The sequence below is a fragment of the Poecilia latipinna genome, unplaced genomic scaffold (genome assembly GCF_001443285.1).
Source record: "Poecilia latipinna isolate Pla-1442-1.1 unplaced genomic scaffold, P_latipinna-1.0 Scaffold1245, whole genome shotgun sequence".
In the NCBI taxonomy this organism is placed as follows: Eukaryota; Metazoa; Chordata; class Actinopteri; order Cyprinodontiformes; family Poeciliidae; genus Poecilia; species Poecilia latipinna.
Genome location: NW_015113861.1, coordinates 7,587 through 34,325, shown reverse-complemented (window position 1 = coordinate 34,325; position 26,739 = coordinate 7,587). Strand labels below are relative to the sequence as shown.

The 26,739-nt window shown below is 39.5% G+C and overlaps 1 protein-coding gene and 1 long non-coding RNA gene across 2 annotated transcripts; one reads left to right on the top strand and one right to left on the bottom strand.

Moving 5' to 3' along the window:
* Positions 1–177: 177 nt before the first annotated feature.
* LOC106960944 (uncharacterized) lies at positions 178–1,363 on the bottom strand. The gene is made up of 2 exons (XR_001427672.1): positions 1,018–1,363; positions 178–553 (listed from the first exon to the last, which is right to left on the bottom strand). It is a non-coding gene; the product is annotated as an uncharacterized LOC106960944 (long non-coding RNA).
* Positions 1,364–1,489: 126 nt separating this feature from the next.
* On the top strand, positions 1,490–17,730 carry il17rel (interleukin 17 receptor E-like). Its single transcript, XM_015054356.1, has 18 exons — positions 1,490–2,767; positions 4,732–4,759; positions 4,982–5,131; positions 7,401–7,513; positions 8,124–8,238; positions 8,654–8,698; positions 11,253–11,392; positions 11,859–11,930; positions 12,028–12,082; positions 12,173–12,336; positions 12,871–12,915; positions 13,908–13,962; positions 14,076–14,227; positions 14,857–14,916; positions 15,014–15,071; positions 16,644–16,751; positions 17,149–17,199; positions 17,293–17,730. Exons 1-18 carry the CDS (start codon positions 2,660–2,662, stop codon positions 17,400–17,402), a joined length of 1,629 nt encoding a protein of 542 aa, XP_014909842.1. The 5' UTR covers positions 1,490–2,659; the 3' UTR covers positions 17,403–17,730.
* Positions 17,731–26,739: the final 9,009 nt, after the last annotated feature.

Genomic DNA, 26,739 nt, shown 5'->3' with positions numbered 1-26,739 from the left:
TGAATAATGTTTTATTTTTGTTTTGTTTTGTGCATTTAATCACGTTTGGAAAAATTGCCAGGCGTGTCTTGCGTCGTGGGCTTTCATCTTCCGCGACTTTGACATCATTGTCTTCACCGCTATTATTAGAGCCACATGTGACTGGATTGCGTCTTTTGCCACTGTATTCCCCCCCCCCCCACCCTCTGGGTACTGAAATGGCGAGAATGTAGCAATCTAGAAAATCAGTTCTAGTGAAGCTTGTGGATGAAGCTTGGTATCCGTTTATGATCTTAGACTAAATTTAAAACACAAACAACAGCTTCTGCTCCCACAGGTATTCATCATGACCCATATTTTTTTTCATAAACTGATAACATGACTGTTTAATAATCTTTGATTACCCTGAACGTGTTGGGTGCAATTTGTCACATTTCCTTCCCAGCATAGGGTTCGTGTGAGGAGCATGTCATCTTGTGGTGGTTCCCTTCTCAAGTGGCGGGAACATACAGGTTTTGTGAGAGTTGGGACATGATGTATTGTACCCATCAAGGAAGGAGGACACCAGGAAGTTCTTTAAAGACACAAGCATTTTAAAAAGAGTTATAGCGAGGACATAAAGCGGCACGACACCCAATATGGTAATTTAAAGATTTATTCAAGGGGAAATGTTGGATATTTTTGGCGATAATCAAAAATTACATGTGATTACTGTTTGAGTTGATGACATCATAATAACAGGTGAAAACAGAGGACCAGATAGGTATGCAAAAGTGAATACGATGGCCACTTTCATGTACTTTCACATTTCAAGGAGGTATTTGATGAATCAATAATAAGATATCATTGGAAATATGGGTATAATAAAGTTTTTTTTTTTTTAGGGAGATCAAATTTTGTCTCTGTCAAGTAAAATACATTGAAAGGTTGATCACAAAATGCTGCATTTTAGGTGACAATCTATCTAAAGCAACTTTGATTGAACAGAATAGTCTGGCTTGTAGTTTTACTAATTATTTAGAGGATAATTAACTTAACAAACTCTTCAAAGGAAGCCTATGAAGTATTTTGAGCATTTTTTCCCCCATATCTCAGATAGTAGAAGAGCGCTGAGTGGAAGAGGAAGCGGATTTCTTGACATTTGTAGGGAGTTGCCAGAGGTATCAGCTCTGACTAAAAGATGAAAAGGTTACATGTGGTTTGAAAAATGATCTTTTGACGGAAACCAAAACAACAAATTCTGAGATGTCTTTTCAACCTTAAGGCGGTATACAGGAAATATGTCTCTGTACAGCGACTGCTTTGCCCTGTGGATTTGGGAAAGGTTTGCAATAATGAGCTCATCATATCTGAACATTTTGTCTCTGACAAGAATTTTATTGCATTCTTTTCTGTGAGGTAATTTTATATATATATATATATATATATATATATATATATATATATATATATGAAAGAAAGTTATTGTTCTAAACATAAATATTAAAATGACTTCTAACAGTAAGCTAATGAAGGAGGGTTGAAAATTAAAGCCCTCATAAAGCTTACTATAGTAGTAATATTTAGGACAAATCAAATTATTTGTAAGTTTATTCAAACAGTGTCAAAGAAATTGACTTCATACTAACAAAGTCATCAACACAGCCAAATATTAACATGATTATGTTTTTTTTTTCAGTTATTAAACACAACTGGGTTACAATATTTGACCCAGTGTTTGTTTAAAACTGTCAAATTACCTTGTATTTGAAGTAATAAACCATAATTTTTTCTGGTTTAATGTAGCTAACACTAGGTCATGCTAACTATTCTACAAATAAAAGGCGATTTCTCTACTTTTAATTTCACTCTGGGATGAAAAAAGCCTTTTTGAATTCGTAAACAAATTTGTCTTTTGTTGTGCGTTAACATTATCCACACAGTCGGGTGACGTTAACTTTGCTATATTTAATTTTACAATTTTACCAAAAACCAAGTTCCAACTTTTGACAGCAAATTTAATAAAAACTTGCTCGCATCTATCCTGACAACAAAAACCCAGGTTTTGGATTAAAATAAACAAAAAATAAATAACCCAGCTGTTATTTTACGGCAAATTATTCCCCCTTTGGTCAAAGTGTGAATGCTAACTATAGCTAGCACTTGTACTTACCAACATCTTAGCAGAAAAAAATGCTATCGTCTCTCGTAGCGATGAAAAACATTTTGTTAAGTGTTAGCTAAAGTTCCTAGCAAAACCATGTGACATTAGGATCTTTACAGAGCATCATTTTACTCTTTCCCCAAGGCTGGGTGTGATTTCTGATCCAATATGTGGGTCAAACTAGCTAATCCAGTTTCTAGAAACATTAACTCAAAGTTTGGGTAAAAGCAACAACATATTTGTATAGGCTAATGTGAGGTACAACTTGTCGTCTTTCTTAAAACTGACAACTTTCTCCAGATAGCCAATAGCCCAATTTCTAAGTTACAACACGTTTACAACTTAATGATTAAAGGTTAGAGGATGTAGTGCAGTGGAGCCCCGCCTCCTAGCTGTCACTTCTTCATGTGCTCCACGCTCCAAGCACATATATCATCCCCATCCTGCTGCCTCGCAGACCTCGCAGACCTCGTCCAGCTGTGGATCCCGGCTTGACAGCACATTTAAAAAGGAGCAGCAGCTCAAGTCTAAAAAAATATGATTCACTGGCTTGCCTTGCTGATTTCCTGCTGCTGCTTGAATGGAACTGCAGCAGAAATCCCTCAACTGGAGAGAATCAAGAAATGTCAGACCAGGTGTTCGAAGGTAAAGCTTTACTCTCAATTACTCTCATGCTGTCACCTGTTAACTAGCTACAATTAAGCCTCCATCTGCTGTTAAGTTCACTTAGACAAAAAAAAAAAAAAAAAGATTTCCAGTAACACTAGTCCTTGTGCAGTTTCTCTTCCCTCTGTGGTCACACAGATTCTGCTTGCTTTGGTTTTCGGGGATGTTTGCTTTGCTTTCAGTAAATCTTTCTGTGGAGCTTGTAAGGCAAGCATTGAGATAAGCACCATGAAGTAGGGATAACCTTTCGGTGCTCTTTGAAGCGTCAGTAAGGAAAAGGATAATAATGAAAGAGCATAGCTGGAAGGTAACTTCCCCAAAACTGAGTCACTTGGGATAACAAAGACATTCTCATGAGGCAGCATACTGGAAAACATACCCAGGTGTTTAGGGAAATTGAGTTTGCATACGAGTAGATAAAAAAAAAAAACAGAAAGAAGAAAAGAAACAGCTGACCTGTGACCGTGTTTACTTCTTTTCATTCTCCCTTCACTGGTGCTGCTTCACCTCGCTCTTAAACAACTTTTTTATGAGCCGTGCAAGTTTCATCTTGTGAAATGCATCCTTAAGGTTCGGCTTCTGACATCACTGTTTATGTCTCCTTAAAATATGCAGCTAACAGCTCCCAGAAAATGTTCAAACATTGTAACGTTTTATAACTCCATTCAGGCTTAGTTTGACATCATCCTCACACCATCCAAACTGTGTGACTTGCTTCACGTAAACCGCTGCTGGACATTTGAATGAAGTTTAGACAGGTGCTGGTTGCTTAGTGTCTCTGGTTTTCATTGTAGAAAGGACCTGCCTTTGACCCGTTGTTGTTTTGTAATTTTGTAGTTTTCATGGAAAATGAATGAAAAGAATCTGGGTTTTGTTCATGACTGACTTTTTTGGGTACTGACAATGCATGTGCTCATACATTACCAGGGAGATTTTTGGTACACAAGTCCTGGTCTTTTTGCAACTTTTTCTGGTTTTGTAACAGTTTTTTCCCCCCTGATAATACATTGATTCACCTTTTACTTGGCATTTTTGTGGTAATTTAGAGCTGACTGCTTTTCCATGACAATTCTTTCCTGCCAGAAGTGACGCTCTTTGTGTACTCACTTTGATTTAAAGTACATAATCTGCACTTGGTTTACCATAGGAACATGGTGTTATATGACTTAAATAAATAAAAATCTACTAATCTGTCGTAGGTTGTAATCTATCACATTTTATGGGACTACACTCACCCAGCGAGAGACCAGAAGTTAAACAAATTAATCTGGATAATTCGGATAGTTAGAAACTGTTATCTAACGGTTTAGGTACATGCAAAAAAAAAAAAAGAAAAAAAGTTTCCGGTCCAAAATAGGAGACCAAAACTGGGAATATCTACGTATTAAATGAAGACATAAATCATCAATGGGGTGACTTCACCGAGAGTCAGACTTTCCGGAGGTCAAAAGGATTCATGTCTCTGTTGATTTAGCCAACATGTCACAGTCGAGATGATCACATTTTGCTCCAGTCAATAAACACAGTCTGTCAAAACATCTGGGGTCAAAGGAAACATTTCCAGTCCGGTCACTTCCCTGGGATGACACACTCAGAAGGTGTTTTTCTTATTTATTGTAGGTCCTCAGTACTACTCACTGATTTAGATTTAGTAATCCAAAGCCGTCTGTCACAGAAAAGGAACAAAAGCAGAAGGAGGGACCTGGCCACAATTAGAAACGTTAAAAATAAGCATCTTCCTGGTTAGGCTTGACAAAGGCTGTGCACGTGCCCACACCTTAAAGGAATGAGGATGCGGAAAAACCCTTCTTCAGGTCACTGTTTTTGTTTGCTTGGTTACAGTTCAGGTTTGGAAAACAGCAGCACTACTTCTCACAATAATAATGATAAAGTATCTCACCTCACCGCCTCCCTTTCTTTTCTTTTTTCTTTTTCCTCCGCAGGGACTCAGCTGCAAGACCCGTCTAGACTGTGAGTGTGAATGACACGTGCACAAGCATCGTAAACGTTTCTGCACAACAGCTCCAGAGATGTCAACTTGTTGAGCAACAAGACTGTGGTTCTTTTGTACTCTGATTCATCCAGAGTACAAAATCATCTGAGTCATTTTACTAGGATTGTAACATCACACAAGTTTCACTCATATCTCCTCCAAAGCATCCGACTCAGCGTCCCTGTCTCTGGTTTCAACAGATTGGTTCATGCCTGCGTGTCACGACCTGGCTGAGGGCCTCAACATCACCAGCCTGATCCATAACGTGAACATCTCCACGGTCATGAAGTGTGAGGACAAGCAAAAGTGCAGACTCCACCTGAAGATCCACACGGTTGTGCAGCTTATGGGTAGGTAGCGCCGACGACTTTATGTTGACATTAACCTTGCCTATACGGCGGTGCCAAGCTTTAACGTGGCTTCAAAGTAAAATGGACACAACGCCTCTCAGAGGTGTTTATGTCCTTTGACCTTTTCAGCATTCTGCAACGTTGACGCAACTTATGTGGTTAGACAAACCGTGTTGTTTAGTGCGTTTTGGGACAACCGACACTTTTAAGTGGGAAGCAACAGAGAAAAGAAGCAGCAGAGTCATTTCTTTCATCCACAACAAACCCCAAACATACAGCCAGACCTATAAAGCATAGTCGTGTGTGGTGGAGGGATCAGACTAGAATGCACACAGGGAAGCGGGAGTCTCGCAATAACCAAATTAAGGTTTTCTCTCAACGAGAGAGAAACCAGATGAACACAGCAACATCGGGGAAAGTCCTTATCAGAACCGATAGCTGGAGGAGAGATGAGGAGATAGAAAACAGCTGCGCTGAGAGACAGGCCGAGCGACGGAACACAGAAATAGACCTAAACGAAGGGAAAACGATGAAATTAACAAATGGTAACGCGAAGAAACTATAGCTGCAACGTCGTCGTCCGATCTTTGTTTCCGTCCCCCCCCCCGAAATGTAGGTCGGTATGTAGGTCAAGCAAAAGGCGAAAGATAAGTAATAAAAAGAAAACAGGAAATGCTAATTTAATGCAATTCCCGGTAAGCCATAAAAGTTAAATATGGTGAAAACTCTTGGCTTTATTTGCTCTATCCCGAGTGTCAGTTCCTGCTGACATTTAACCAAATCCAGGAGGCCATAAATGGCCTGACGTAAAGTCGTCTTAGGTAACATTTGCCACAAATTTGACCTCCATGTAGGAGACAAATTACGGCTGGGTCTCAGAGAACCGCTAACAAACAAGCTAGTTTTTATTAAGCCTTTTGGGCTACGTTTAAATTCCCAGTCAGGTCAGCGTGCCTGCCATACTCCATTGACATGTTGCAGGTCTGTAATGGAAAGACTACTGGCAAAAACCACAAAGAAGGTGAGGGGAAGTAGTCTTCTTTGTGGTTTGTAGTTTGTTTCTTTTTTTCCAGACAATATACAGCATTCCATCATCCCCCATAAAACGCTGCATAAGCTCCCAAGTAAAGCGGGCCTTGTCGCTCCAACGCCTGAATAAGACGCCAAAGTCTGATTCATCAGCTAGCATAATTCAGCCATGCTAGCGCCATGTTCTTGAATTTCTTTATGGCTTTTTGAGAGACATTTTTGCCTACTTCCTGCTTTCTGACAGGTTATTTTAAATGATTTCTGGCTGTAATCAGGCCCAGATGCGGCCAGTCAAACTGAAATATGTGATTCCTGATATGAATCACTGGTATGAATCGCCTAAAGTGAGACTATTTTCCATCTAGCAAAACTAAACAACCCTCTTCACTCATCAGTATTTTTTTTCTTACTATAATTAGTAAAACATTGTTTTTTTTACCAGCGTTATTAGCAGAAAGCCTAATGCATACAGTTGCAGTCATTGGAGCAAAAAATGAAATTATTAAATAGCTGTTGACATTAATACGTCTAATCAGATCCTAATGACAACCAACTCAACTGCCATGTCTTGTTTTTCATTTTTATTCAACCTAAGCAAAGAGGAAGGTCTGGTGGAATATCTATCACCAGCTGTGATGATGAACTTTTAAAATAATGCCGACTTTCTATGCAGCACCAGGTTCAGCTGCCAACGCACACCGTTGAGTGAGCATATGCCCTTGGCACCCAGAATAGGCCTTTCTCTTCTTATATAACCTGAGGAGGAAGTTGTAAGAGTTACTGATAGGCTGCAGTCAGGCAAACCTGGAGATTAGTCACGTTATGAACATATTTGGATGCAGGGCAGTGAAGGAAGTCTCCCCTGTGAAACCGGTCGCGCTCCAGTAAAAATGGCCTTTGCGGGACAAAACAGGCCAAATTGACTTCATCTTTCTGGCATCACTAATAGTGTAAACAATAAGGTCAGATTATTCTTCCTTTTTTTTATTAAAAAGGGCACATGCGGACATATGCATTACATCCTTGTTTGTGTAAGAGACATCCTGCAAAAGTTCTTCCCTGTTTGGACGGAAGAGGGGAAATCCCTCAGGTTGGACTGAGTCTGCAGTCCAGTCATCCAGTCACTTATCAAAAAGCGTTTGCCAAGTCTTAATAGTGTTTAACAGTTCGCTGACTAGTGAGCATTTTCTGTTTCATAACCGAGTTATTTTTCACTGACTTGTTTCCTTCTTGGTTTTAGATCCAGACTCCGTCAGCGGCGTATCCATTTGCACCAGCAGCGCTGGGATGATGACAAAATGCCAAATTGTGCAATTCACCAAAGCATCGAGGAGATCAATGTCTGGACTGCCGGTAATGTTTGCAGACATTTATGCTGCTCCGCAGTACATTTTTAATAACATACAGCATCCTCCAAGCTCCAAAAAAAATAAAATAAAAAAGCCTTACGGTAAATCATTGCTTCATTACAGCAGCATGATATTACAGAAAAGCATTGAAAAAGCCAACGTTTAAGTACATTTTTCACATTAGCCAAACTGGAACTCCTTAGTTACTGCCCTACCATGACAAAAGTAAAAAATTTATTGGAATTTTGTGTGCTTTAGCCATATAAATAAGACATTTTTGCTGCAAAAAGGCTGACTCAGATGGGTGTGAATCAAAAGCTCAGCATGTAAAAAAGCACCTTATCTCCATCGTTAAGTGAAGTGGTGGACAGTTTCTCTTCAGCAAAGTTTTATATGCAAGGCAGGTTTAGAGTGAAATGTATTTTGTGAAGGGTTCGTATCTCATTGTTCGTTTAATGCCAGAAGACTGACTCAAATTTCTATTTTGCATTGATGTTTCGCATTTGCATGATGCCTTTAGCTGTATTCAAAAGATGGTGAAGTCACTGAAGTGTGACTTGCATGTCATAACCGGAGTTTATTTATTTATTTTCCCCCCCATCTTTTGCCTGTAGGTGACAGTCGAGAATGATTACACTGAAGTGTCTCCAAGCCAGCACCTACAAGTAACGGTGAAAACAGTCCCGAGTTACTGTGGCATAACTTGGACTAGCAAGTACCATACCCCTGGTAAGAAAAAAAAAAACAAAAACACCTAAATGAGGTTGCAAGTATTTCCTTTATGCCACAAACGGAAACAGGAACTAGCACACTAAGAGTTAGTAAATTGGCAACCATGACGGAACGTAACTAATTTGCAAAAATTAACAGGGATAAATATAAGTTAGCCAAAAACATCACAACCAACTGAGCAATGCCTGCTTTGGTGCCTTTTTTTTTTTTTTGCAACCTGGGTGTTAACTGAGTATGCTGAATACTCCACATTGTTTGGTATTGAGTCATTTGTGATATGGTGTTCTTCAGAAGGGTTTGAGATTGTCCTGATAGAGTAAACCACAAAACACTCGCATGGAAGAGTTGTTTTACATGTTGCACCATCTCTTCCGCTCTCTTTTAATAGCTTTTTTTTTTCCTTTTTCCACAGAATGCTCGCATGAAGATTTGAGAAAAAATGTTCCTGAATGCATCAGTGAGTACATATCCTGGTTTTCTCTGAGTCTATAGAAGATTTTATGATTGCAGGATCATAAAATCCTACCCTCTCAAGGTAATGAGAGCTACCCTCTCATTATCTTATGCTTCATTCAGTTGTTGGTGCAACAGGTCATGAAAGGAAACCTCGACGTCTCTCTCCCGCAGCAGTACTCTTAAATTTATTCTGGTCGGCAATAAAGCATTTCTGAGCCATAAGGGACATGAATAGTTCATCTAGAGAGTTCTTGGTCTGCTTTGACCTCTCCGCCGTATCAGGGGTTGCCTGCTTTTGCTCAAGATCCATATCTTTTTGGAAAAGTTGAGGGTTAGAATAGAGACAGGCTGGTGAATCAAGAACTTTTTATCTCATTTTGCCATGACAGACAGAAGCAGCGCCCAGATTACTGCGGTCAGTGACCTCAAGATACTTGAAGAAATACTCCCAACCCAGGAGGAATGATTCATCTTTTTATGCATCCTTTGTGGACCACATTGTTGGTAATCCACAACATCTCAAAAGAGAAAACTTTCTTTACAAACTTTCCCCTCACGACACTAACTCAACAGTGTGTCAAGTGAATGGTGTGTTAAGATGCAATTCTAAGAAAAAGAAGTGCTTGATTGTTCCCATATAGTGGAGTCTTGGAGGCAAGTGTTTCTTTCAACAAGTACGGGCCATCTTTCACCGTCAGGGTCAAAAGGTGGTGACAGATTTCAAAGACTAAAATGTAGACTTCAAAGGCAGGGATGCTACAGGTTGAGCAGGCTTCTCTTAACAAAACAAGTATAAAGGTTCTCCAGAAAGCAAGGACTTTGAAAATCCCAGACACTAAGCAGAGCATGCAAGTTGGACCTCCAGATTGTTCCAGATTTCGCCATGTTGAGGAACAAAATCATCACTTTGTGTGATGACAAAGTGGCAAAGGAGATGGGATCTTAAGCGGAATATGGGGAAGTATGACTAACTGTGGAGTTGAGTAACGACCAGAGACAAGGCCGGGTGTGGAGGAAAACTCCAAAGACAAGAAAATTACATCAAAGAAAGAGCAAGAAAATACCTTGTTGCATTTATTTTCTATGACTGAAGTGGATATTTGCTACATTTAAAGGCGCCTCTTAAACAAGCCTGTAAACATCTACGAAATGCCAGTTGTGCAACTGAGTTTTCTTAACGTACTTAAAATGCAAAGACAGTGATTGAGTCTATATGTCAGGAAGGAATTACAGCAAGATGTGGCTTATCTCTGATGGTACAACCAGTACGTCATTTCTTCATTGTTATCTGCTGTGCAATGTTTTCATAATTAGACATGACATGGAGCAACGGTCTGACTAAAGCCTTGATCATTGTATTTGCTTGGAAGTACAACACTGCACGGCAGATTTTGCAGACCATCTTCACACACTCTGTGGAATAGAGGGATGGAGCTAAGTGGCTTGGTTTGTTCCAGTCTTTGTATGAAAGTTGTTTCTAGTGATATTTTGACCAATGTGGGTTTTTGACGTAGTCAATCGGGTTCATGTCCCAGAAAAGCACAATCTTTGGTGAGCTTGATTAATTGTCGTGCGAAAAAACAGGTTTTCTATTGCTTTGTTGGAGGTCTCGTCAATGCCTTTGAATGCAAAAATTACTATTTGGTGTTTCAGCAAAGGGTTATTTTACTGTGTGCTGAGGAATCCGAGAACAGATAGAAAAAAACTAAAAGTTGTGCCTTTATTTCTCACCGTCTTCAACGTAGAACCTTTAAAACCACAAAAAGAAACCAGAATATTTTTCTATATAAACCCTGGTGCTTTAAGTGTTATGTTTAAGTTATGATACTGACCAGATGTTCATTTCTATCTACTAGTTGGTTCTCAGTCATCCAGGACTAAAAAAGGTTTAAAAATAAAGCAACTTAAGTTATAATTTATATAGCCTATAACTTCTTTTGGGAGCCATTTCAATAAATCAATGTTTATGAGGGAATTTATTAAGAGCAGTTACTTATTAAAGCTTTTTTATTTAGAACCTTACATTTTTGTAAAGGTGTAGCAGAGATCAGATCAGTCAGACTGAACAAAACTCATATCTAAGCAACATTTGAATTTTAGTTTTAAGCAGGTTGCTGATTGAGAAAAACACGTTTGATGTGCATTACTAGTCATTTTTGGTCCTGCAGCTTGAATGTGGTTTAAAAACTTTTTAAACCACATTTTAAGTAACATGTCACAGTAACTCTGCACACCCCCCCGAAATTAGTCTTAAGAAATTTTCCTGCTTATGGTGCCCCCCCAGCCCCCCAAATAATGAGATGGGATTTACAGCCATGGGTTTGAGATGTATCCTATTAATCAAAACAGCAACAGAAACCATGTAGAATGCTTTCTTTGGCATTAGTATAACATTTTATTATTGCTAGAGCAGAGAAGGCAGCTGGTGCAAGGCACCGGTCGAGCAATAACCGTCTCCTCCTCATGCCAGGAAGATTACAGGAGTTCAGCCCTACACTTTATTTTCTCATTGCCAGCTTCGGTTTCTGATTGCAGTTTTGTTTTGTCTCTTTCAGCTGGCAAGCTGTCTTACACTGCAAACCCAGAAAAGAAGGAGCTGGCAGTGAGTGTGTCGGACATGCTTCAAGGTTACGACTACCATCTCCGTCTCTGCCTCAGGGATTTCATCTGCTCTGGCACGGGAGCTTACACTCTGGTTAGAAACTATGACTTGTGTTGCAAAACGTCAAAACTGAGGGCAGCAAACCCTAAAATCGCTGCACGATGCTCAAACTAAAGCGTTAATAACTTTAACAGAATCATAATACACTATTAGATAGCTTACCTGAACACGAAATGTGTAGTAGGATAATCTGTTGTATCCCATCTACCTGCTTTTGTTGTGAAGTCATTCCCACCTACTTCGCCACGCCTACATTTAAAATAGTAACTTAACATTTTTAAGTTCTACTTTAGACTATCCTGTATTACTTGAATGTCGTCTTGTGACTCATCGCTCATGCACTTTCCATGCAAATACTCTGATTCACTTTAATCAGTGAACAAAGGTTAATGCCACAATCACTGCACTATTACAGCCCTCATAAGAAGTGCTTGGTAGAAGCTACTTTATTGTATCTTATTGGGAAGAAAAAACAAAGACAGATTTTCTTCCTTTTCAGATAAAAAAGGAGCAACCCCTCAAGACAGCTGTCCTTCAGTATTCCAGACCTTTGCCTTGCCTTTGTATTGAGGTAACTTCCTTACCAGCAATCCGGCCTTAGGATCGATGAGTAATCGCTTTCATAAAAGAATCCCAACTTTTATTACTCATTATGTAATTCCTTGTAGGGCTGGTCAGCTTTTATGGATGCCCCGAGAGTCCAGGTCTGCCCATTCAGAAACCGTGAGTCGAAAAACTATGGTGTTACTGATATGTTCTTCTGTCACCGTGTATACGAGAACTTATCATTTGTTTGACCCATTTTCCCTGCAGGTCTTGATGAACTGTGGTTTGGAATCACCTTTGATCCGCTGGAGGAGACGTTGATATGGGAACCAGCTTGTCCCGTCGCAGCTGTGGCTGGTTTATGTGAGAAACGAGAGGACGGCGTCTGCGTGGATCTGCCCGATTCATCGCAGAATGTCAGCAGAGATAAGGTATAAGATACACGTCGTTGAATTGAATTAAACATGACGGACATATCGGGTAATAGTAAGGGTCAGGAATGTGGACGTAGCCTTGTTTTGTTAGAGGAATACTGGTTCGCTAATGCAAAAATGAGGCATGATGTCAACACGCACACTACACCGTAAACAGTTTCCCTCTTGCCAAGCGTTCTGGATTTCTCAAACCGAGAGGCTTTCAACAAGAACTGTTTACGTGTTGAAGTAAACTGCGTCACTTTGCACTTTACGAGGTATCTAATAAAGTAATGATTTTGTCCCGACAGTCACTTTCAACCTGCAAACGCTATAAACACTGCAACATAACTGTGTAGCCACAGGAAAGCCGGAGAACAAATCTTCTTTGGCCTAAAGCCCCAGGCGTGTCATTTGAGTTCCACATTCTGCGTTTGCTATAAAAATAGCCGATGAAGCAGAAAGTCCTGTTGGAAATTTGAGTAAAATAAACCTAATTATCTAAGATGAAACTTAAGGTAAATGACCTTTGCGTTCACCAATGTTTTTCAGATCACATTTGCTAAAGTGGATCCCCACCCTCAACTGTGCATGAAGGTAAGGATTTCTATCTCTTCAGGCGTTTTTTACACAACATAAATAAATGACATCATTGTTAGAATTCCTCTTAAGTCAATATGTACAAGGACATCTTTCAGCTTGTTTAGTTAGCAAGCCCTTCTCTTTATTTGGCCCAGACAAATATGGAATAAAATGTTGAAAACTCATCAAGCTAGCAAAGTTTAGCCTAAACAGGCCTGGTTTGAGTCATTTGGGCTTACCAAATGTAACCTAGTCTTTGAGATTCAGGTTTAGTTACTAACCAAGCTAGCTAACCAAATTTATCCCGACTTCATCGACTAACCAACACCTCCAGCCCGCACCGGAATTTCTCCAGACTAAATGCCTTTTTATCTTTAGCTCTACTGGTGGATGGCGTTGGAAACTTTGAAACGAGAAACTGTACGAAACTGGAACAATTAAGTTATTATGGTTCTTTCCCGAAAACAGTCAAATTGCTTCCATAAGGATATGGAGCTTCTTGAGAATATCAGGAATTTATTAGTGAGAGGAAGCATGCGATACTCATTACAGAGCTGAAGTACAAGGCAGCCTTCAGCTGACAAGAGCCTGTTTTACAACTTCGTTAGTATCTCTGAATAAAACCAGAAGGGATTAGCCTGAGTTTTGGAAATGTCTCGGAAAATCTAAGTGAACTGGAACCAAAGCTATCTGGAAATTCATCATCAATAAACCACATAATTTATTGATTATTATTAAGGGAGATTTTTCTCAGCATTCCAAAGCAATCGACTCCAAATGTTTCATGTAGTTACAAATGTCTGAAATATTTTCAAAATGTCATATTAAAAGACACACATGCAGGAAACTATTCAAATTTTTCAGAATTCTGTCTGCAATTAGATGCAACACTTAGCTGAAAACACGACGCAGACACGTGTCATTTCCTTTCAAATGTTTTCCATGTGTAGCAGAAATATTTTAAGACTTTTTCCTGTTAAATGTTTTTAACATTTCAAATCTATCAGTTTACGGTAGGGTCTCAGTCCTGGATCCGATGCCCTTTCGCTGACAGCATCAAAGGTGCGTTTGTGTTTTATATCACGATGCTGATGGAAATTAAAATGTTTCTGAGTGAACTTCTGCATTAGGACGCATTTCAGGAACTCACTGTAACCTTTTTCTTTTTTGTCTAGTATGGGACTTGATTGTGTCGAGCCAACACGGCTATGAAGAACTGCAGATTCTGTCACGAGTCACGGCGAAGTTCTCCGTGGGGCCGTGGTCTGCTGGTGAGTCTGCAGACTCACCAGCAGACCAGACCACCTACACGATACTTGTAGACGTTGTAAGTATCATCAAGTTATATGAATTTAATGACCTATTGTCCTGTTTTTTTTTTTTTTTTTTTTTTTAACTAACCATGCTTGGACTTGTCTTTCCTGCAAGTCAATGCTTTTGTGTTGCTCCAAGAGTCCTATATGTTGCTAGGAAGCAATAGATTTCCTCTCAAGTGTCTCCGTTATCAACAGATCCATAAAAGTAATTACGCTTCCAAGATCGTGTTATGATGCGTTTCTGTCAACATGTCAGCCACGTCGAATATGCAGGAAGTTGTTCCACGAAGCGTAAAATTATATCTCGTATCCATGCAGAACACTGGCACGGGTAATTATTGTGTCATTACTTCTAGGCTTTTGACCTCACTTCAAGGAGACAACGGAGAGGCATAAAGGTTAATCATAACAAGAAGGAAACGTGTAGTTTAGATGTTGATCTGGGAAGTCTTGTTTTGATCTGTATGAGGAGAGGAGATAGATTTTAGCATTCGCAGATCTTCCACCAGAGAAATAAAGCAACACAAACAAACCCCAAAGTCCGACATAAAAAGGAAATAAAAAAATTAAAAAACCAGAAATTATGGGAGCCTTTAAAGCCGCTACGATTGTAACGTTTTTGCTATTATCCTGTCTTTAGGAAAAACAGAAACCTGTTGAATTACAGCTACGGGGCAAAGAGTGCAACTTTTGTCAACAGGTACGTTCACGCTCTCAAAGATTCTTAAAAACCAACGGCTTTCTTCTGCGCATTCAGCCAGGCGACGGCGCTGAATGCTCCCTTTGTATTTGTACAGGTGAAGAGGGTTGACGTGAAGTATGCCGCCACAGTTGTTCACTGCACCAAGAGGTGCAGTAAGTAAGCCTTTTGTTACTGCCTGTCTCAGACTTTCAAAGAACCTGTCCATCTCTATTCACGGCTGGATTTTCTCTTTTTCTTTGAATATGAGGAAATGCTCCGGTTTGACATGCAAATTGTTCCCAGAACTTATGTTTCAGGCATTAATTTCCATCTGATCTACTGATGTTGATGTTTTTTTGAGAGCAATTACAAAAGCATAAGCCTCCAAATAATCTTTCTTTCGATGCTTTTTACTAAATAAAAGCAGGATGTACTTTACCCGAAGGTACCAATGGGATATCTTGTTTTGATGTTCTTCTTCGCTTTGTAGTTGTAAAGAGCAGAATGTGCACTGATAGTGTCTTCTTGCAAGAATTTAAAAATATGCAAGAGTTCATTGGTATTATGGCCAGTAGTGCAGCTTCAAGAAGTTCCTCAAAGCTTATTCCCTACAAAATTAAAAACATGGATCGTGACATCATGCACTAATTAACTTGTTGATTATATCACTATGTAACATTTGCAACTTTTGTCAACTTGATCTTCTCTTATTCTCTTTGCTTACAAAAAACTGGGTTTTAATTTATTTTTTTGTCTAAATTATTTTTGGTAATAAAGTCATGGGGTTTTTATGTTTTGTTTCCCCCCCGCCCCCAAAACTAACTTACTAAAACAACAAACAAAAAAAGGCGTAGGCCATTATTTTAGGAAGCCCAGTGGTTGGGTTGCTTGGAGAATCATTCATCCAGCAGTCTGCCGTGAGTTAAAAAATGCTTAAAGTTGACAGGAAATTTGAAAATATCACTTGATAATTATGTGTTATTGCAAGATTAATGCTTGAACACCAACTATAAAGTCTTAAAAAATGCAAACATTTGAAAAAAACTGAAATAAATAAGCAATGTTTAGCCTGGTGGGGGTCCAAGTAAAGCCTGGTGGCCCGCCAGGCTTACGATACACTGGGGGAAACACTGATATTATATAATGTTCTGCAGCACACAGGCTGTAAACTTGGGATTTTCAAAACCAAAGACAGGAAGTAAGAAAGTAAGCAAGGAAAGAAGGAAAATAGCTGGATGGACAAAGACGTAGACAGGTGTGTTGGTGGATAAATTAAATATGAAAATGATGTACGTCATCGACTTCTTCCAGATTTTAAACAAATTCCACAAAATATCATTGGTACTCTAATAAAATCCTAATTCTGTTTTTGCCTCTTAGCTGACAGAATCTCACTTGTGTAAAAAAAAAGAAAAAAAAGAAAAGAAAGAAGCAGTGTCCTGTTGTTTCAGCTAATCTCCACTGTGGTGAGGCAGCAAAGTTAGAAAATACAAAACTTAGCTGCATTTTCATTCGTCCAGATTAATTTCCTTTGTCATGACAACCAGAATGCAGATACATCCTCACACCACACACACACAGATTTGGGCTTTAAAGGGGGAACACTGCATATATTTTCCGTGTGAAAACCAAAAAGTAAGCTGCATCATTTAAGTCACAAATAGACGTAAAAGCTAGTCTCTCTAATTTCAGAAAGATAAAAAACAAAAAACACGTGTCATATCAAGCTCGATTTCTCGTTCCAGTATCCAAACCGTCTCCTTACGACTTGACACAGATTATTCTACCAGCTGCCGCTTGCCTCTCTGGCATCATCATCATCATCACTCTGGTGTTCTGGTTACTGCTTCGAGGTAAGCGCGTAGTACAAATGTTGCCGTTTGTGTAATCAGTTCTGCTGACACATTGCAGTAGGAGCGCTGCATTGGTTTGGGCTCGGCTCCAAATTCGCAACCTTGTAAAGCCATTAATCTTCTTTTTTTTTTTCTTCTGCTCGGTCACAATGAATGTACAAAAACTCGGCGTCAAAGAGTTCAAAGCCGTTGTTGTTTGTGTATGCCGGCGCTCTCCTTGCCAACCTTGTGAAATATTTGCATGCACATAATTGGCTTCCTTTTTAAAAATGGGTGGATCGACAGACGACTTAAAATCGCCTCTATTTAGGTCAGCACTCATTATGACATGCACACAGGTTCGTTCATCCAGCTCACCTGCTTCCTTATCTGTTCTTCCTCCTCCCATGTACGTTAGTGTATCGCAGCAGAAAAGGAAAAGCAGGCGTCTGCCTCTCCGAAAAAACAGGTAACACTTTATTTGTTTGTGCAACGAGCACGGCTTCAAAAGGTCAAGCTTCGCCTAAAACGCATCTCTTCTCTCTCCCTCGAATTGCTGCAGGCGCCGACGTGTTTGATGTGCAGACTCAGCTCCCGGTCAGTCGGAAGATCCTCAAAACCGGCGAGGCGGAGAGCAGAAACAACGAGAAGGCCAACTTACTCTTGAACTGACCCTGGAACGCCGCTTGGGTCTGAAGCACTGGTTGCACTGTGCAGTATAAAAGATGTTACAAAAAAACGCCAAAGTTCTCCATTGAATCCATTTGTGTTCCTTCTTTCAACATTTCACGTTTTTAACTGTAAATATGCTATGTAGCTTGCTTGTTGTAGCTCAATGCTGTTTTATCCTCGTACACATTTGTCTTTGTGCTCCGCTGTTTGTTTCAGTGAAAATGAACTGAACGCTGATGTCTTAAGTTAAAACCGTCAAGAGGCAATGCATTTTTTTTTGTCCTTATTTAAGAGTTTATTTTCAATAAAATGTTAAAATGCATAAAAATGGACAAATTTGATTTTATTTTGTGGAAAAGAAACTGGAGAAAAAACCTGGTCATGTTCAGCACGTTCTCTGGCATCTCATGAAAACGAATTTCATGGAAAGTACGCTTCGTTTGTGCAGGTGTGAATGCGCAATCGAACTCTGATGAGGACCAAAGAAGCTAACCGTAGTTCGCCTGGAAACCCAAGTCTCAGTTTGGTTGAAGTCAACTCCGGCACAATTTGAACGCACATCCTAATCGTCATCAGACCGGAGACCGCTCCAAAAGCGGAAAACAGACTAGCTAGTGTGCAGTACGTTCTGAGGGAATACAACCAAAACAAACACGCCAGCGCTAGCAGAAGAACTCACTCGTGGTCTTTCACAACCACTATAGTTTGATGCCACTCCCTTTGTGGTTTATATTTTGTCAAGAAGGAAGTTTGTGGTCACATCTTCTTCAGATGTTTTCTGTGATCTTCTGCAGACGTCAGAGCGCGTTTCTGCATAAAACACGGCAACAAACCTCTGGACAATCACACAACACTTCAGAAAAAGCTTCGTCAAAATAGTTCGACTCAGGTACGGAGAGGTGTTTGCTTTTTGGCGCAGTCATGCCGTTCCTTTTCTCTGGCTTGGACGGTGGTTGGTTGCTACGGCAGCTGCGCTCGGAATAAAAAGGTCATCAAAACACCTATTTGCTTTAGGCAGATGGATTTTGTGCAGCCTTAAAAACAATCTTTGCGGGGTAAACTTTCCAGTTTCCTGGTAAAAGTTTCCATGTTTGCTGAGCTGCGCTCTTGCTACTGTTTGCCGCGCCTCCCTTTTTATCCTTTTTGTCTTTACCCAACTCCCGTGCAAGTGAATTTATGGAAAAAACAACATGAATCAGATGACTCAGAAAGCCATTAGAAACATTGTTAAGTGGCATGAAGCAGATTTATGCAATGCTGCTGAGATCCAGCCCCCCCCAAAAAAAACAAAAAACAAAAAAAAACAGAGTAATGTAGATTGGCAGGGGAGGAAATGTTTACACCCAAGGACAAAGACTGTCGCCATACTTAAGTAATTCCCAAAGAACATGTTCTAAATTGCACACACCACCATGTTTTAGATTATCCACTTCTCCTTTCATCGCCGCTTTATTCTGCCTGCGCCTGCAGCAGATCTGAAGAAAAGCTTTAATAAAAGACGCCCAAACAGACATGCACACGCGAAGTTGGACCTGTTCAGTGTTTTTTTGTGCCTGCAACAAAAGGAGCATCCTGGCTGTGTTTTCTTACTTTCTTCTACAGCCGTTAAACGGCACATTAAAAATAAACGTGGACTGATTTATTTTTCCAAACACACATCGAGACGAGAAGAGATGGAAAAAAAAAAAAAAAAACGGTGGTGCACAAACAACCATGACCTTCAAGCTGCAAACCCAGTAGAAACTGGGATGAGATGGAAATGAGTGCACTGACTCAGAACCAGGTCTGAGAACAAGCAGAACCAGGACCACCTAGTGTGATATGATATAACACCTGTTATGAACACTAAGAAGCTTTCATAAATGGCTATGATTGTTGTCATGAAGTGTCATTCAGTAACTAATGACACTTTTAATGCATGTTTTTGTACAACTTTGCTATAAAAGTGTCATTATTTACCGAATGACACCTCATGACAGCAGTCAAACATTTAAGACTCCTTCCTGTTCATAACAGATGTTATGTCATGTTTATGACAGTGTCATCTCAGTCTTATGCACACCCCTTCAAAAGAACCTGTTAATGTTTTATCTTATTTCAACTGTATTAAGATGTTTGCAATAGAAACTAGACCAAAATACTTGGTAGCATTTTGAATTTTTGCATTGAAAAACACATTAGGGTGACTTAATGCTCTAAAATTGGCTTTAGATACGAGTGTTTGTGTGTGTGAGTGTGTGTGTGTGTGTGTGTGCATGTGTGTGTGTGTGTGTTGGCGCTTGACAAGTGCACATCCTTAAACCAATCAATCCACCAAGTTTATTTATAAAGCTCCTTTTACACTAAAACAAACAATTACCCATTCCAACCCCACATGGAGAAACACACAACTATATGGAAAATGCACAAATTGCTCAGAACTGATTCAATTCTGCTGCTCTGCTCTTGAAGACAACATTTTCTGCGGCCCTCAAGACTGGAGGACTTGAAGTTGCTGCAGCTCCAAATGAAACGGATGTAGTTCAAGTTCACATGTGTGACCAGGCAACTGAGCAACAGCTTCTGGGCAACAATGTTTTGAGAGGCACATGAGCTGCTGGTGACACTCGCTGTGAGCAAATAAGGAAGTAAGCTCAAGCTTGCAATTTTATTGAACAAGTTTCTTGGAAAAGCAATGTCAACATCCAGAAAAAGGTTAAAGCGCTTTATCTCGAAAATGTCCGTTCTGTTTACATTATGCAAATAAAGCTAGCTTGTGAATGAACAGGAGCCTCGCTATCCATATAGGCAGACGGCGGTCACACACCCAGTGCAGCTAGTCGTATCTCCATGCAGGCTTTCAGCACACAAGGAACTCTGATACTGAAAATGTTTGAATAGGTCTGTGTTCCTCTGTACGGCCACAAAAAACCCATTTCCTTGTCTGATTTATTTTCACATTTATGGTGAGATAGCGTTGTGTTGGACACCAAACAAGCCTAATGAGAAATTGCGGCCCACTCGATGCGATAAGGAGAGTGAGACGCCACACAAAGCACACACGCTAGTTTAAAAATAATCATCGGGAAGACTTCCTCCTGAAAATATTCCACTGAGTGTTGAGGGAAAACTGGACAGAGATTTATCTAGAACTGCGCCATTTGCTACTCAGATGGATAACTTTGTGAGGAAGTGGCAGAAATTTATCTGATCAGAATCAGGAAAAAACAAAACATCCACAGCAAGTGGCAAGAATGTTCAAGTTGTTTTTCCAAATCTAGAGCTTTGGGTAAATGGAAAGAGATTTCTCATAATCGATGAATTTCCTCTCCTTAGACTACACTGCGTTGCCGATAAAAGTTAGCCACCTGCTGCTTTATTCACTAAATGCACAAAGTCGCTAAATACTGAATTTTGGAGACGTCCACGTGATCATAAGTGCGAAGATGCAGCTAACAAAAATAGATTTTTCTAAGCTAGCAGTAGCTCATGGTCTCCGAATGCTTGTGGCTGACCAACATTGCTCAAAGGACTCAAGTCTGAGTCAAAATGCAATAAACAGAAGTCATCTATGAGTCTACAGAGCTTAAAATCAAATCGTATCGCACCATAAAGTCTCTGGTCCAGGTCAAGTTATGTAAATACGTAAAGTTCAAGTTAAAGTCACAAATATCTAAAGCAGGACTGCAAGTCCAGAGAATATCTAAAAGGACAAGTCCAAGCCAACCAATGACGATCCAAAATTCAAATGAAGGTAAAGTCACGAGCACAAGTCAAGCCGCGATGGTTTGGAGCAGGAATGCAACTTAGGATGGACTGATTCGCATTTAGCGAAAAGTTGAGAGAGCATTCGTGAAAAGAGGCTGGTTTCTGGATTAAATCTAGATTGTCTTTCCAATTGATAGCATTCTTCTACCCACTGCACCTAAATATTTAAATTTGAGTGCTACTCCTCTTATTTACACGCCTTTTTTGACGTGATTAAAGAGGTGAATGTTGGGTGAAGCAACCAGAACATGGTGAGGACTAACTTTCGTGTCTGAGTCAGTGACATTATTAACGCGGAGAGGCCCGGCCTCAACCCAACTTCAACTGTCTCAAGTTTGGACTTGACAGAGGGAAGAAGCAGCTCTTTAAGTGGTAAACAACTGGTTTTCATGCATAATTTGAACACGCTATCATCAAATACGATGTTATTCTGTAATTAGTCCCATCTAAGCTGAGTCAGACTTGTGTGGGAAAAAAAGCAATTTCCCCTGGCAGCGAGTCTTGTGTACGTATTCTGGAGAAATTCTGACCCAGAAATATTTCGTTTCAGCCTCAGGCAGGAGTTTTTGAGCCTGAACGGCTCGTTTGATATCAGGCCGTAACGTCTCAATCAGATTTTTTTCCCCTGTAGTTTGACTAAGTCACATTAAAATACCAAAGTGGTTTTACTTATGTGTTTTGGTCCTAGTGATTCAAGCGTGATTAAGGTTGGATTAAGGTCACAAACTGATGGCTGGGAATTTTACTTCAGAATATGATAAATTAAAGGATTACTGCTTCTCCCCAAGGTGTCATTTGGGCAAAAATGGCTTCCCACACTTTGGGATGTCAGTGACTTTATTTCTAATCATTTCCTGAATGACCTCAGGAGAGAATGCTTTCCAACGACGTCATGTTCTCAGACAGATTATATTGAGGAGGCTTCTTGATTCAAAAGGTCAGGCAGTAATCCAGCCCGGGCGTGGTTGGTGACATTCAACTCGGCTTTCTGAAAATGCTTAATCACAGTTGAAGTGGGAATTAACTTTCATGAAATCATTCCTTGAAAACTGAATCTCTCTGACATTTTGATACTAAATTGAAGTGTTGGAAAGGGGTGGGAGGGGGGGGAACCCCAAACACGTTTGGAAAAAATCAGACTCTGCGAAAGTATTCACAGCCCTTTTACTTTGCCAAATGTTGTAAATTTTGTTTTGTATACCTGCCATTCTTTTCAAAAAGACAGCTCAAGCACAGTCAGTGTGGATGTGTGACAGTCAGCCTTCAAGTTCTGCCTCAGCTAGCTTTAGGTCAGGACTTTGACTGGGACAGATTCTTCCACTTGAGCTCTGGATCCCTGCTGTTTCTCCAGAATCACTATTCTGGCTTATCAGGCTAATAGTGGCATGCCACACTTTTCAGATTTTTCTTTTATTTCTTTAAAGTTGAAAATATAAATTTTGTCATTGTTAGCTGATGCATAAGTGCAGACTTCAGTCAGTTTCTTGATATCCAAAGCAGGATTTTTTTTCCCTTTTACTTCCTTGTGAGTAATTTAAGTCTTCATTGTCAAGGAGGAACTTAAGGAAACAAAAAAATTAAAAACAGCACGCAGCAAAGCTTTCAACAACATTGAAATTACGTTTCTTGGCAAGATGCCATGCCAAGCCTACATCAGTCAGTTGGCAACTGCAAGGATACTACAACTTAAAAGTGCAACCATTAATTAATTGGTAATTAAGTTCAGTTCGGTGTACCACAATTATTACGAGTTCTGAAAAAGATCCAACTTGGAATAAAAGGTGTCGTGTTGCAATGTTTTATTTTCGCAGCTTGTGTGGAGTACCCTCATGCAGTCATTGTCAATCGGGTGTGACTCAGTTTGAGGAGCCAAGTTAGCTTGATTTTCAGGAAAGGGCGACCTGAAAAGGGAAAAATTTTTTTGAAACAACTGGTTTAACAAACTGAGAAATGTCAAGAGGAATCAGCCGATATATCAGGACGAAAACTGTGGACATCCGCCTGAAATTGTCACCTTTATTGGTTCAAACAGCCACGTGAACAGGGAAGGGAATCTCCAGCCGTCATGGCCTGCAGGAAGGAAACGGAATCCGAGGAGGAAAAAATGTGTGAATCAATCAGACAACAAAAGGAAATCTGTGAAGATTCTGGCGGAAGCCGGAAAGAAAGTGTCACTATTCACCTGAAAGGGCACGAAAAGACTGCGGTATGCAAATGCACTCGCCGACAAAAGAAATAAATCTTTTGAAAATAATTTCCTGCAATTCGTTTAAGCTAAAATTAAACTGTCATGATCACCATGGTCACGTCGCAAAAAATGGGGAAGCAGCGTACGAGCCTGAGAAAATCGACTTTGCCTTAAATTTATGGGGGTGGCAGCATCATGTCATGGGATGATGACGGTGTGAATTGATGATATCATGGCAACACCTGGAAAGAGCATGACGGAAATGTCACATCAACATCTCAAAGTCAGGCAGGAAGTTAAGGCTCGGGCAGAAATTAGTCTTCCAAAGTGGAAAATGCCTATAAGCATGCCAGAAAATTAGTCACAAAGTGACGTCAAAGTTTCAGAGTGACCATGCAGTCTTGCATTTGCAGGAAGAGCTGTGAAGGTGTGAGTCAGCAATGTGACCATGCCTGACTCGGTTACTCCACTTCTGTTAGGAGGAATGGGCCAAAATTCCAGCAAACCAACGAGAGATGCTTGTGGAAAGAAACATTCGTTGCCGTACAGTTTACCAGGCAATTCAGTGAAACTTCACGGGAATTTTTTTTTTGCAAATTTCTGAATTTTATAAAAAAGCAAAACAATCCCTAATTTTTGTTCTTCTGGTATTTAGCAATTTGAAAAAAATCCACAAAAAAAAACACAAAAAAAAAACAAAAAAACTGATGATCCTAAAACAGGAAGAGTTCAGTTTGATTGAAGCCTCATTAAATTTATTTTTAATAAATTTTATGTATAAAATGTTTTCAGCTAAATGTTCTTTTATTACATTTCTTTCCATTGGCATTTAATCCTCCAGATCTTTTATTTTTGCACTGACTTTTCAGAAAGTGTTTAATTTCCTATTTTTGTTTTGCATGCTTTTCACACAGAGTTTTCAGAACATCAAACCAATTTAAATATCAGTTGAAGACAACACAAGTGAACATAAAATACAATTTTTAAATCAAGTGTTTCCTACTAAGGGATAAAAATGCCCAAACCTTCATGATTGCGTGTGAAAAAGTGTTTGCGATAACTTGCATCAAGTTTTTTCCAGCTCATCTTTGCAGAACAGTTTTAAGTTTGGACGTGAACGGCCTTTTTAAAGTGATGCCCTTTCCCATGCCACAGTATATTTTTCTTATGCTAGTCAATCTTCACCAATCATTGTGGCCTTCAAGTCTGAACTTGACAAAAATGTGGACTGAGGCGCAATTATTTCAGTTTTTGATCTTTAGTTTGTTTGTTTTGCAAGCGAAGTGATAGGAGGTTTTCAGTGACTGAACAGTTTTGTTCAGGTGACTGGCTGCCTTACGCTTCCATAGGACTGATGCTGTGACCTTTCTTTGTCTCTGTTTTTATGAGCAGCGTGCTTTGGCGTGCCCTGCTTTTCATAATAATTGTGGACTCGCAAGCAATATCTGAGGTGTAACTGCCTGAGTTTCAAGTGTGGCCCCAAGCAATCACTGCAGATTGTGTAACCAACCTTCCCAACTAGGGGTGTGTGTGTGTCCATATGGTGTAATTTTAATGCCACGGTGGGAATGTTTTAAGAATTTCCTGGTAAATGCAGACATACCTCGGCTGTCCCCCCCGACCCCAACCTTTTCCTTTGAAAGCATGAAAGCATAAAACAAACTATTAGCAAAGCATGTAAAATCATGGATGTTGAAAAATTTGCTATGCAGGTCGTGGAGATAAAGAGGTAATTACAGATTTGTTGTGACACGCCAACTGCAATTGTGTATCAACATTTAAAAGAAATGTGGTGTTGAGGTGTGTGTATTGTGTTTGTAGATGTAACCCAAGCATTTTTTTCCTTCATTATAAAATAATGTATGTGTTGCGGTGACAGCAGACAGCACAACATATTTGTTTCTTTTTTAAAACGTGGCAAGTATGCATAAAACGTTCAGTTTGTGGCTTATGTTTTCTAAGTATGTTGGTTAGTAGTGATTGTTCTCGGGTTGTAGAGCAAAGGTGTCAAACCCTGTTGCATGACAGCATTTCCCTCAGTGTTTTATAAGCCTGGCGGGCCACCAGGCTTTACTTGTGTCCCTACCAGGCTAAGATTCCTTAATTCTTGAAGTCCTTTTAAAATGTTTGCATTTTTTAAGGCTTTATAGTTGGTGTTCAGGTATTAATCTTCCAATCTTTCAATAACACATAATTATCAAGTGATATTTTCAAATTTCCTGTCAACTTTAAACATTTTTTAACTCAAAAACACGACGGGCTGCTGGATGAATGACTGCCCTGGCATCTAACCACCGGGCTTAGCAAGTTTTCTGGAGAAACCCTGCATGAGGTGCAGAGATTAGAAATGTTCCATTTGAAGCCTTCATTTGATCAATCTAGATGTTAGAGACACAGAAATTTGAGACAAAAACAATATGGGTAAGGATTCCTAACTTCTTCCTCAGATGGAAAATCCAGATTTTTAAGTTGTGCAATTAAAACACTTTCCTTCCGAGATATAAACCTCAAAAATAAGACTAGACATCAATGTGTCAACATTTCTTAGTCAAGTCTCATTATAGTATTTAATGGGCTATTAAACACAATAAGTTCTTGTGCGAGTCTTTGAAATAGTTTTTTTTTTTTTTTTTTAAGTAAAACAGGAAGTAGTTCCTCTTTTGGCTGACCACAAAGGCTGGCTGAAAACATTCAGTTCCAAAGTATTGAGGAAGCCCCCACCCATTTATGTGGTAGCATTTGGGTACTAAGAAATAAAAGAAATAATGACAGGATGACAGACAAGATACCAAGCACTAATGACTAGCCTTTAGCAGGAACTGATGCTAAAGCTAGCCTTGTTAGCACACTATCGTTATGCTAATGGTTGTTCTGCAGATTATGTTTAATCCTCCAGATGTTTGCACCGATTCTTTTAAGTACAAAGAACTGTAGATTTATTACAAGTTTTCACTTCTTATTGTGGGCGTCAAGCCTGTGCTTGACAAGAATGGGGGCTTATCCGGGATCAGACCAACTGTACTTTTTGATCTTTAGTTTGTTTTAAAATCTTACTAATCCAAATAAATACTTAGGTACACATCACATTCAAAACTGAACTATTTTACACTGACAGTTTGGAATTTGAGAAGCCTTTAATTAATTTGTATGAACAAATATTGAACGTGGAAACTTAGCTTTCCTAAAAATATTGGTGCAATTTCAACTCGTCCTGTTTTTGTTTCTTAGATGTCAGTCCTAATAATTGGATCCACAATGTGGTCATTATTATCATTTCATTCTATGATGACTTCTCAACATTTTTATGTTCATAAAACCTACTTGTTATAGTCTAATAACACTGTCAGTGAAAATTCAGACTCGCATGACAGATTTCACCTTTAAGATAACACTTTGCTTTAT